Source organism: Aptenodytes patagonicus, chromosome 1 (genome assembly GCF_965638725.1).
Source record: "Aptenodytes patagonicus chromosome 1, bAptPat1.pri.cur, whole genome shotgun sequence".
In the NCBI taxonomy this organism is placed as follows: domain Eukaryota; kingdom Metazoa; phylum Chordata; class Aves; order Sphenisciformes; family Spheniscidae; genus Aptenodytes; species Aptenodytes patagonicus.
The window spans coordinates 21,108,126-21,120,961 of NC_134949.1; the positions used below are offsets into that span (position 1 = coordinate 21,108,126).

Below are 12,836 nucleotides of genomic sequence, written 5' to 3' on the forward strand. Positions count from 1 at the left end.
ATCAGTCAGTAGTGTTTTAAAATCTCTCTTCCCAATTTATGCATCATTATTTTCAGAACACATACTTTAATTTCACCAACAGAGGTCAGTAAACCACTGAAAGAGAACCATAAGTGTTCGGTGAGAACACACCCTTGTCAATCTTTCTAACATCCTTCTGACAGTTTTGTTCAAAAGGCTCTTATTCGGTTGCTTCAGTAAATACAAGCTTAGTTAGCTAAAGAAAAGCAAATGTATGCTTATGCACACAGGAGAATGAGTTTTATTAAGGAGATGAATTACATAAAATACTATGTTGTTAAAGATCTTTCAGCATTAGAATATATTTGAAATACCTGTTATGAAGCCAGTAGCATACATACATGCATAGGTATGATCATTGCTGAATCAATTTGTCAAGGTTAAAACAGGCTGTGATTTAAACGGTAGTACTTTGAATGATCTGCAGAATTCTACTTTTCAAGCTTTGTGCTGTTGAAAACCAACCTAGTGTAGAGAGAGTACAAAGAGGAGGTTCCCAGAGAAGTAACATTTAATGATATTAAAATAACAGATAGAAGCGCAGGAGAAACCAAGAGCTGTCACCGACTTGCTCATTTTGACACTAACAGCTAATGGAACTATATTAACACATCATTTTCCAACTTTCAACTGTAATGAAAAGCTATTTTTACAAATCATTACTTTCGGTATATGGTGTTTCAGCCACGTGGCTTCTATTAGTGTACAGGGGAGTTTCACAACTAAAGCTGCCTGTGCAGTACTGAAAGTGTACCTTTTATGTTGAGCTAATCCCAGAGGGGAGTCAGCACTCGCGCCCGTGTCCTTTTGACCTTTATCCTTTTAATGCATTTTGCCTCAGTAGCAAAAGGTGAAAACCTAGTTTTTATGTTGCAAAACAGACCGCTTCAACAGCATTTCTCTATGAAGCTAAGGAAAGTAACATACGCTCCTGTGGAAATGTTGAAAGTCCCTAGTTCAGCAATCAACAATAGCTTTACAAACGTATTTTTAGAATCGCTTTTCTGGTAGCCCTTTGAAGCTCACCCGTACGGCCTCGCTACCACCCCTCTCAACAGCTGCGAGCATGCGAAGTCACTGGAGTGGAAGATGTTAATTATCATCAGCTACTGGAATTTCTCCAGGGACTACTTGTGGTTAGAAATGTGCTTCCCTAAAGAACTGCACTAGGCGCTGGGATCATCTCTCCTGTAGCTTATCTGAGTCCCTCCTCTTAAGCAAAAGAGATAATCAATTAAGACTCCCAATCTTCACTTTTAAGCATTCTTCTCTTAGGACACGATTGTGTGATTTTCCTAAGCAATCTGAACTGTAAAATCTTTTATTTCTGTGAATAGAGTTCCAACAATAGGCATTTTCATGTATAGGTGAGTTTCCCAGAGACTAGGTTTAGCATATGCACAGATTTTGATTAAAAACTGGAGAAACAAGTCTAAAATGAAAAAGGAACAAAACCAGAAAACAGACAAATTGATGGACACAACTGTGTTTGTTTTTTTTTCCCTGACAAGTCATTTGAACTTCCTTTTTATGGCCAAGAAAAAGCCATGCACCTTCCCCCCATGTCATCAGAAAACTGCACACACAAAAAAATGGTCTTTCCCCTTCTGCTTTACCTCCTGCTGTTCAGTGGCATTTTGAGTCTAAACTAGTTAGCATCAGGAGCTTGATGTGATGTCAGCAAGTGAGATATTCCCCACAGGGAACCAAAATAATAGTAGATGAGCTGGCAGAAAGATCCCCAGAAAGGGAAATAACATAAAAACAACAGATTCTAAGCCTAGCCCTTTACTGTGACTACTACAAAGCACCTTTAATGACTGAACACATCCTTAAATGTACCTTACAGATCCCTCTGTGGTAGTTAAACCTAGTAATGGCTACCACCCCCGCAAAAAGATGAAGACAAGTCAGTCCTTAGCTGCAGACAAACTAGGATGAACTCAGTAATCTGCAGGACTTGACTCCCAATGCACCAAGACAAATGCTGAGGGCATTTCTCTTGCCCTTTGCTATGGATGAGAACGGCACGCGTTCCCCAGTCCTTTACGAAGTGACACACCCGTCTTTTTTGATAATCTGAGGGCGCTGAAGGAAAACAGGCGCCCCGCTCTCCAAGAATGCTGCCCCTTTCCTGTAAGGGCACAGGAAACCCCCTTCCACCCCCGGGAGGAAGGGGTAAGCAGGAGGAAGGAAATTGAATGTAATGGAAAGTAAACATGTCAACTGTGAAAACAGTAACCACCAGCAACTACAAAAATCCTTCCTTGTTACACTTAAGGACAATGAGTACAGTAGTATTTCAGTTATTCAGTGTTTACGGAGTTAAAAACCCCACCATTACTGGCCAATTCCCCTCTATGTAGGCCATCAGTGCTGTTGTATTGTAGCCTTCTCCAGTTCAACATCAAATACAGTGATCGAGAAGCAGATACAGTCAAGATGAGGGATTGCTTAATTCTTCCAAAATGGTCACCACTTAATGGCATAGAGGCATAGACCTATTAACTCCGGCTGAGCTGCTGTAGGCCTTTACAAGCTAGAGAAGGTAACGGAATACGTGTTCTGGCATCAAGAGTAACGGTGAAGATAAAAGTGAGCACACAAACACGGAACTGTTATATACAAAAAAAGTTTAATTGAAATACCTGTATAAAAAATATGATCTCCATACATTTCACACTGTTAAACAGAAGAAAAAAATCCAAATCCAAGCTGCATAAATGCAACCAGATCACAGAAACACAGCTATTAAAATAAATTAAGGTTTGTGACTCTGCCACTCTACCCTTCCAGAGCCAATGCACGGAGACTGTACAATGTCAATAATTTAAAACCCTTCCAAACAGCATTACTTTACATTTCTGGTACAATAATACCAGACAAAAGGCATACTGACTAACTTTAAAAAGTCATTCTATTTCCCTTAAATTAGACTTTGTACAACAATTTTCCATCTTCCAACAAAAATTGATAAGGTCAGAAATTTTTTTTTTTTTTTTTTTTTTAAACCAAAAGTTGACAGGAATGCAGAAAAAAAGTGCCATGGGCAAACCACTAGAATTCCCATGGGGAGAAGGAGGGGAAAGCACAGTGTTGAATAACTCTAACCAAATAAATTAACCAAATAAATAGCCACAGCTGAAACCTGTGGGAGGTCTTCTAAACTCCAAACAATAAATAACTGTATAGTACATGGGAAAAACCAAGTTTACATAAACACATTGTACAGGTATGGGAAAAAAAAAGTAAAGTCCTTGAATATTGCATTGATTGTGCATTCAACATGCCCATACATACTTTAAGACTCGCAGGGTGACAAAAGGCCAGGGGGAGTTGAGAAAGGGGCTTCTCATGCCCAATGGTAGAGATGATAAAAGGAAACATGAATAAATGTTTCTGATAAAAAAGCTGATATACCTGTTCATATTTCTGTGCAGGCTATAGGAAATATTTTGAGCAGCAGAGGTGGGTTGGATTTGGAAAGGGCCAGGGGGCAGGAGTGAAATGTCTGTGTTCAAGTATTCCATCACCAGTGGATGGGACTACTTCATTCAATCACCGAACATGTTCTCCAATGCATCATAGGAGCTGCTTCCTCCAGCACTGAGTCTAAAGGGAGCAAATTCCTATAATGAACTGGATCTTCTTTGGACATACACAGCTCAAAAAAGAAAGTCCCACTGAAGCAGCTTTCAAAAAGGCACTCAAAAGCAAATAAAATCTAGTCCAGGCTCTATGAGAGCAAAAAAGTTTACCATGTATTCAAGAGGTCACTGCTTTCTTAATAAGGTCAGTCTTTGACTAAGTACTGGCCTGCAACTCCCAAACATCAGCGTTTCCAAAGGAAATCTCTCATTCCAAAGCAGAAACCAGCAAAGGGGGAAAATAAAATCAAGTCCCTCAGACAAAGATTCAACTACAGAATAATGAATGCATTTTTCTAGCCCCTCCTACGTATTGGCAGCAGCACTGTGGTCTTTCTGCTTGTAGCTCCCCTCCCAGTGCGAGGTCCTTAGTAATTCACAGACTCTCATTACTTGAACTTGTGCTAGATACATCAGTATCAAGGGTCCGTAGCCTTATGTCACAGTCCTCAGACTTCACTACTTCAGATTTGTGCATCCATTGATGGTCAAAAATTTGCTCAAGTGTTGGTCTGTCTGAAGGCCTCAGTGAAAGGCACCATTTGATCAGCTGTTGACATTCTGTAACAAATAAACAAAAGCCATTTTAGGTAAGTAAAAAGACAATCCTGAATAAAAAAAAAAATCCACCTGTACAAGCTCAAATGTACAGGATTATGAAAAAAGCCCCCATTTGACCCCTATACAACTCACCAGGCGAAATTCTTCTCCTGAAATATAATCGTCCCCTCAAGATTTCTTCATCTTGCTCAAAAGGGATGTCTCCACAAACCATATCGTACAGCAGAACTCCCAGAGACCATACCGTTGCTGACCTCCCATGGTATCTGTGGTATCTGATCCACTCTGGAGGGCTGTATACTCTCGTTCCTTAAAGCAGAGAAAAAAAAAACAAAAAAAAAATTAAAGTCAAGGTTTAGAGCGTTTCCCCATTGCTCAGAAGCTCCTTCTAGTTCGGGCTAAATTAAATTCATAAACTTCTCATTTGGGAGTACAAAAAAAAAAAAGCTTTTAATTTCTTATGGGCCAAAGCCATTAGCGGTGTAATTTCAGGTCATCTGTGGGGTTACACCACCACCAGACTTGGCCCATCCGGTTGCGCTATTTTGTTGCAAGGAATAACACAGCCCCATCAGCTGACTGTTTACTGAGGCAAGCTCCCTTTCACTGACCACGTGGCGTCTGCAGCATCACACCAAAAATAGACACAAAAGGACAAAGGGGGCTGGCGGGGAGGAGACGGGAGGGCGGCAAGAAGGTGAAACTCGGGTCTACCCGTATTACACCCGGCTAATCTGCTTTATCCAATTCCGCAAGGCAGTGAACAAAACAGGGCCGCTTACGATTTCTACGTTTTTAAGCGCCCCCCCTCCCCCCCCCCGCGCTTCTCTGCGGCAGCTTTTCCCAACCCGCCCCCGGGTGCCCGCGGGCTCCTTGGATACCAAACAAAACCGGGAATTCGTGATGCTGAGGGTCACGTGCGGCGGGGCTTCGGGTTTCACAACAAACAGATGTGAGTGCGGCAGCTGGGGGGGCGGGGGGGGGGGGAAGAGTCCCCCGTTACATCAGTCACACTCAAAGGGCGGGGGAAACACTCCCTTCTGTCACACCCAGGGCGATTTTCACCTTCCCCATCTGTAAAGCGCCGAGCCCGGCCCCCACGCTAGTACCGGCTCGTTTCGAGGGAGCGTGTTTATCCCCATCGCTTTAAAATCTGCAATGCGGGATTTCCAGGACATCGGCGGAAAGGGAGGGGGGGGAGCTACTGCTTCCAGTTAAAAAAAAAAAAAAGCAAAAAAAAAAAGCACCGCACATAAAAACTGCATATCCACACATGGAAACATCCGACACTGGCAAAGCCTCCATGTAAACAGATCGCCCTCTAGGAAAAAAAACCGCTTTTTCCAAGACAGGGAAATATAAACTGCTGCGTCACTGCCTGGAATCGCTTCTTTCCTACGCAACTGAACACCCCTAAGCTGCTTCGGGTCCAAAGGTTTCCATTACCGACAGACCTGATATGAACCCCTGCATCCGAGGCACCGCTCGCTACTGCCAGGCGCCAGAAACGGGATAAGCGGCAGCTACAGGGAGGGCATCCCCCCGGGAGGGGTGCGGGGCTCTGGCCAAAGCCGGCGCAGCCGGGCTGCCCCAGGCGCGGGGAAGGCACGTACCGTCGAAATCGGTATAGACCGTGTCCTTGAGGAGGGCCCCCGAGCCGAAGTCGATCAGCTTCAGCTCGCCTGTCCTGAGGTCAACCAGCAGGTTCTCGTCCTTGATGTCCCGGTGCACCACGCCGCAGCCGTAGCAGTGGCGCACCGCCTCCAGCACCTGCCGGAAGAACCCGCGGGCCGTCTCCTCGTCCAGGGCGCCCTTCTCCGTGATGAAGTCGAAGAGGTCCTTCACAAGCTCGGGCCGCTCCATGATGATCAGGTAGCCGTCGGGCCGCTCGTACCAGTCCAGCAGCTTGATGACCCCTCTGAAGCCGGAGCCCACCTTCTTCAGGAGGACGATCTCCAGGGGCACCATGACGCCGCTCTGGGCAGAGAGGGGGGCGCGGGTCAGCGGGGGGGGGGGGGGGGCGGCGCGGCCCGGGGCGCCCCCGCGCTGAGGGGAGGGAGGGAGGAAGGGAGGGGAGGGGAGAGGAGGGCGGGGAGGAGGGCGCGGCCGGCGGGCCCCCTCCGCCGCTGCCGCAGTCCGAGGGGCGGGCGCGGCGCTGCGGCGGCGAACCCCCGCCAAATTCCCCCCCGACGCAGAGGCCGCGCCAGCGGGGCGGGCCCCGCCGCCCACACAATAGCCCCACCGCGGCGGAGGCCCGCGGCCGCGCAGCAACCCCCGGAGCCCCCCCATGGTACTTACAATCGTGCCCCACTCGGTCACCCTCTCCTTCACCACATGCTTCACGGCGACCTGCGGAGCGGGGAGGAAAGGAGGCGCCGTGAGCGGCGGGGCGGGCACAGCCTGCACCCCGCCGCGGAGGGCCGGGCCGGGCCGCGCCCGCAGCCTCCCGCGCCGCGCCGCTCTCCCGCCCGCCGCCCCCGCCCGGGAAGCGCTGTGCGGCCATCCCGCGCCTCACCGGCAAGCCGTCGGCGATTCTGCTTCCCGCGTAGACGGTGCCGAAGCCGCCGCTGCCCAGCACGGAGCCCACCTGGTAGACTTTATCGAACGGCTCCTTCTCCACTTTCACTGGGGAAACGAGAGGGAAACACACCGCATTAGGGTCCGCAGCCGCGCTGCGCCAGAAATTAGAAAAAAATTAAAAAAGCCCCAAAATGCTCTGCCCGGCGGACGCACGTTGTGTGCGCTGCCCTAATTCTGCCCACGGCTTTTTTTTTTTTTTTAATAAATTGTCTTCTTCAGTTTGGAGGAAAAAAAAAAAGGAAAAAAGCGCACCCCGAAGTTTCGGGGGCTGGGAGGTGCCCTCCCCGCGCACCCCGGGGTAGCACGGGGCCGGTCCGCGCCCCGCCCGGCGCGGCACGCCGCGCTCGCAGGGGGACACCCCAGCCCCGGCGCCGGCCCCGCCGTACCTGGCTGGAGGATCTTCACCGGCAAGTGGTCCATGCTGGTGGGGCTGCAGATGTGAGCCAGCGATCCGAACTTGGAGAGCAACATCTTCCGAGGGGGGGGGACGGCGAGTCCCCCGCGGTGGCACCGCCGGCGTCCTCCCGGCTGAGCGCTCGGCGGCGCGGCGCGGCTCTCCTCTCTCCGGAGCCGGCTGGGGGCGGCGGGCCGCCGAGACCTTCTCCGCGGCTCCTTCCGCGGCCGGGAGCGGGCACCGACGGAGTCCTCGGGGGCCCCCGCCGGCACAGATCCACGCGGCGGTGGCACCAAGTCCTCGGGCGAAAGACAGTCGGCGAGGGCGCCGCTCCCGCGCTCCCTCTTCTAACCGGCGAGAGCCGCTCAGGGCGCTGGGACGCGCAGGCAGAACCGGAGCCGTCCGCGGAGGCAGGCGGGTCTGGGGGCTGCGGGGCCGCGCGTGAAACCCGCCCCTGCGGGGGCCGCCGCGGCGGGGAGCGGGCTGGGCGCCGCAGTGGAGCCGTGGCGGGCGCAGGAGCCGCTCCGCCGCCGTGCCTGCCCGCGCGCTTCTGAGCCAGCGGCGCCGCCGAGCCGCCTCTTAACTCCCAATATTTTGGTGCGGGCAGAGCGCGGCGAGCGCGCCGAGGATATCCCTCCGCGGGGGAGGGGGAAACACCTCTCCCCGCCGCCCCAGCGGCCCCCTCCCCTCCGCGCCGGGGCGCCCGCGGTGCGGCGGCCGGGACTGCAGCCTCCCGTCCCGCCCCATCGTGCGGGCGGGCGGGGGGAGGGCGGGGGGCTGGGAACTACTTATTTGTAGTAACCGGCGCGCAGAGTTACAGGCTGTCTGAGGCACGCATCACACATTAGCGGCGAAAAAAAAAAGGGGGGGGGGGGGGAGATTCTCCTATTTGCGTTAACATTTCCGCGCGGCCAATCGAGGGGCGCCTTTTCAAAGGGCTACCGGCGCGGCCAATGAGGAGGGGCCTCATTTGCATGCGGCGAGCCGGGCCAGGCGGCAGGGCGGGAATGCCGCGGCGCGCCGGGCCCGGCCCCGGCCCCGCCCCGCGGCTGCGGGAAGGTCGCTCCGCTCCGCTCCGCTCCGCTCCGCGCCGGCCGAGACGCTGCGTCTGGGGCCGCGCGGGGGCGTGGCGCCGCCATCGCCGGGGCACGCCGGACCGCGGCTTCGGCTTCGGCGGACCTGGCCTGCGGTGCGGGCGGCCCCCGGCGCGGCGGGTCAAAGCCCGCTTGTTCGGAAAGCCGGTGCTCGCCGAAGTAACGCGTGGCGCTCTCCCCCCGCCCTCCGCGGCGATTTCTCCTCCTCCCCGCCGCTGCCCCCCTCGCCTCGGCGCAGCTCGGCGGCGTGCCAGCGCGGAGGGGACGCCGGGCGCCTGCCCTCCGCGCCTGCTTCTGTCAGTCAGCTCCCCTGTGCGGAAGCCCCGCGGGGCCGATGCGGCGCGGCGGCGGGCGCCGGTGCCCCGGCGGCGCGCCTCCGAGGAGCTGAGGGCTTCCGTCCCCTCCCCCGCCCCGCTCAGGCGCCGCGCCGGGAAAGGACACGAAGCTGTTGCACCCCTCCGGCCCTGTCGCTGCTCGGTCCGCGGCGCCTCAGCCGCCCGGCAGCGCCGCCTGCCCCGCCCCGCAGGGGGCGCTGCATCAACAGGAATCGGGGCGCGGCGGCGGCGGGGCGCGGCCCGGCTGCCGAGGGGCGGCTTCCCCCCCCCCCGGCCGACCTCAAGGTAGCTTTTAAGTGTCCTCTTCCGACGAGACTTTTACAGCGGCTTTCCGTGAGGCACCCTTTTCCATGAGGCTTCGCCCTCCGCGCCCGGAGCGGTCCCGAGGAGGCCGTTAACGGCTCTTGGGGCGCTGCCGCTGTGAGGCCCCCCGGCACCGGCCTCGCCTGAGGGGAGAGCGAGACAGCCGGGAGGGTCCAGGGGGAGAGGAAAGCCCGAGAGCATTCAGGGCATCTTGCCGAGTGTCTGTCCAGCAAAAGCTGTGGGCCGCTGATTTAGAAATTAATTAGTGCTGTGCTGGGTGGGTAACAGTATCTTAATAACTGTTCCAGCAGCTACTTAGACTACTACCCAGATGCGTGTAAGCGGCGACATGGCGTGCAGATGCGCAAGGCTGAAGCTCAACCGGGGAATACCGTGCCGCCTGCAGACGGCACCTCCGCATCCCCGGCACTGCCACCCCTTTTACGCCACCGCAGTCCCACCCAGGTGCATAACGGGAGTGTCTCACCTCCCCTCTGTTGGAAATAGTGGAGTTGGAGATACCGGTACTGCACGGGGATCCCTAAGGTGAGGGTATTTCTGGACAATCACTTGAAGAGCTGGCAGTCCTTCCCACCCTGGGCACTGGGAGAGCCTTGCAGTTGGCATTGTCTGGTAATAGTAGTGCTGTAATCTCAGGCAGTCATGCCCATAAACAAAGCAAGGGCTTCTAGGGAGAGGTAATATCTTTTATTAGATTAGACCAGCTGATGTAAAGGTCAAGTTTTCAGGCGCAGTTTCAACCCTTCGTGTCCCAGAATGTGTTTTTTGAAGCTCGATCAGTTGGGCTATAAAAGTTAACTACCTCTCGTACAGACCATGGTATTTGCAGAGGAACCAAACTAAACTATTTGGTTTATTGAGCAGCTGAAGAATTCAGGAGGTTTCATGTTTACAGATTTTTTTTTTTCTTAAAGCTAATGATTTGGATTTATCACATAAATTAATAAGAAAGCCATTTTTTTGGTGTTAGATATCCTGCCTTTTGGCTATCTCTAATCACATGAAATAAGTTTTTAGCAAGTTTCTCCAGGTAATGGCATATGTATGCTATACCTATGTTTATTGCTGCTGAAATATAAACAAGTACAAACCGTAGGAAGATCTCATGATCTTGCAATACATGTTCCAGGTTTATTTTAAAGAATTTAGCTGTATCTGCCTTTTGCTATAATCCTCGTCAGTGGCTTGTTATGAATATTGTTTTAAATGGAGAGGAAGTGTTTCTCACTTCCGAAATGAGATCTCTGGTTATTGCAATAGCAAATATTTTTAAAGAGAGAAAACTGGCATTGAATATTAATATGCATGTGATAATTATTTAGGGAATTAACACTGCAAGTAGTTATTAATTCCTGGTTTTTTTTACATGGCTAAGCATGAAAAATCATGCATGTATCACTAGTCTGCAAACGTAAAAACATCAGGCCTTTTCATTCCAACTGCATTTGCGATTTCTTAAATCCATTTTTGTGTTGTCAATCTATGGTAAATCAGTGATATACTTGCCTTGAACCTGTTCAAGAAAATAATACAGAGTTTCCTCAAAACCCTTTTGAGTTTAAGCTACATCTTCTTCAGCTGTATCAGCTGTAATACTTTGAGTCAGAAGAATATAGCATACCTTTACACATCTACGTTTTAAGCAAAGTGGTAATCTAAAAAAAGACCACTATCAGTCTGATATTGGTATAACTCCTGATCTGATTTGTACTTTCACAACAGTGTAAAAAGAAGGGTATTTTATATTTAACATTAAAGAAAACAAGGTAGTTACTGTACTTAGTGATAAGGGGGTATTTGTTCTTCGTTCACTTAATTTTGGCAGACAGACATTTAATTTGTATACAGCTACAAGGACTCTTGGTTTGACAGAATTACAGATGGATCCCAGACATGGAATTTACCCTGTCTTTACACATAAGCCTTTCATGGGTTTGTGGTGCTCCTTTTGATCTGGCTTGGAACATGCAGTTCAGTGGTCCTAAACAATTATAGCTGCAGAAATATTTTATAAACTAGTTTTGGCCTCTTTAGCAGTGGCTTTGCAACTATAAATGGAAAATCATTCAAGGGTAGGATGCCAGTTTGTTTTTTGATGTACAAATCATTTTTCTGTGCAACGGTCCCTGTCAGGCACAGAAGTACGGAAGATGCATGGGAGTTTCTGCTTGCGGCACAGAGACAGTACCACCTTCAGGCTATCTTTTAATGTCTGTATGGAGCCCAGTTCAAAGTTTGCTGTGGCACATCATCAGGTACTGCACTGGTGACATTAATGTGCTCTAATATATGCCTGTGGTCATTGTAGGTCTTCTGGATGGGACTACTAAAATGCATCTGTTCGCATAATGTGACTGTAAGGAATGCTGCTAAGAATGCTCTAGCAGTAAAAGTCCATTAAAGTTGATAAGAATATTGGTATTCTCAGGTATCTCAACCTCCTTGTATGTCAAAGCTCCTAGCCATCTTAATGACCCTTCACTTGACTCTCTTCAGTCGCTCTTTTATTTGGTGAGAGAACAAACTGAACACAGTGCTCCAGATGTGGCTTCATATGTGCTGAAGAGAGGGCAATAATCATGTCCCTTGACCTGCTGGCCATGGTCTTGCTAATGCAGTCCAAGATGTGGTTAGTCTTCATCACCTCAAGGACACACTGCTGACTTTGTTCAGTTTGTGGTCCACTGGGTCCTCTCTTGTAGGACCGTTAGTCCCAGCCTGCACTCCTCCGTCAGTATATTCTGTCCCAGATGCAGGACCTTGTATTTATCCTTTTGGAACTTCAAAACAGATGTATCTGTTATACACTCATTCAGCTTGTTGAGGTCTCCCTGAATGGCAGCTATACCCTCCAGTATACCAACAGCCCCCCTTGATTTGGTATCACCTTGTACTTCCTGAGACTCTCATCATGCAGATCATGGATGAAAATATTAAATAATATCAGCCCTTGTACTGATCCCAGGGAATACCACTTGGAATCACCTACCAGTTGGACTTCAAACAGTTATTAGCTACCCTTTGAGGCCGATAATCTGGTTAGGTTTTAACCCACCTTGTAGTCCACCTATATCTCCCCAGTTTGGCTGCAAGGACACTAGGAAACTGTATAAAAGGCCTTGCTAAAGACAAGGAGAACAACACCTACTACTCTAACCTCACCCAGAGAGCCTGTAATGTAGTTGTAGAAGGCAATCGGAGTGACTAAACACAGTTTGCCCCTGGGAAATTCAAGATGGCTGTTCTCTATAACATTCTTGTCATTGGGTGAATGGAAATGGTTTCCATGAGTACTTGCTCCATTGTTTTCCCAGCAACTGAAAGAAGGTTGGTCAGCCTGTCATCACCCAGATCCTCCTTCTTGCAATTTTCTAAGATGGACATAACATTTTTATAGTTGTCAGAAACCTCCTCTGATCACGGTGACCTTTCACAAGGGACAGAGAGTGCCCTTCCAATGACATTTGCTGGCAGTCTTAGTACTCTCAGATGTATCCTGTCCAGTCCCATGGACTTGTACTACATTTCCAGCTTGTTTAAATAGACCCTAACTTGATCCTTGCTACTTGACGTGGAGTTCTGGGAGGCCTGAGAGCAGACCTTGCCAGTAGAAACTGAGACAAAGAAGACATTGAATGTGTGCTGTGTCACAAGGTCACCTGCTGTGTTCAGCAGCAGGCCTAGATTTTACTCCATCTCCCATTTTGCTGCAAAAGTGTTGTTACCCTTGACATCCTTCAGCAATTTTAACTGCACACAAGCATTGGCCCTCTAATTCCATCCCTGTATGCCTGGGCAATGCTGCTGTGTTCCTCCTCCTCGTGTCCCCACTTCCACCTCCCATATGCTTCCTTTTTGTTGTTGAGCTCTGTCATATATT

General features: G+C 50.4%; 1 protein-coding gene across 1 annotated transcript; it reads right to left on the bottom strand.

Annotated features, from left to right (window-relative positions):
• Positions 1 to 2,637: 2,637 nt before the first annotated feature.
• PIM3 (Pim-3 proto-oncogene, serine/threonine kinase) lies at positions 2,638 to 7,733 on the bottom strand. The gene is made up of 6 exons (XM_076329273.1): positions 7,196 to 7,733; positions 6,745 to 6,854; positions 6,528 to 6,578; positions 5,843 to 6,206; positions 4,362 to 4,538; positions 2,638 to 4,229 (listed from the first exon to the last, which is right to left on the bottom strand). The coding sequence occupies exons 1-6, from the start codon at positions 7,278 to 7,280 to the stop codon at positions 4,045 to 4,047; spliced, it is 972 nt and encodes a 323-aa protein (XP_076185388.1). The 5' UTR covers positions 7,281 to 7,733; the 3' UTR covers positions 2,638 to 4,044.
• Positions 7,734 to 12,836: the final 5,103 nt, after the last annotated feature.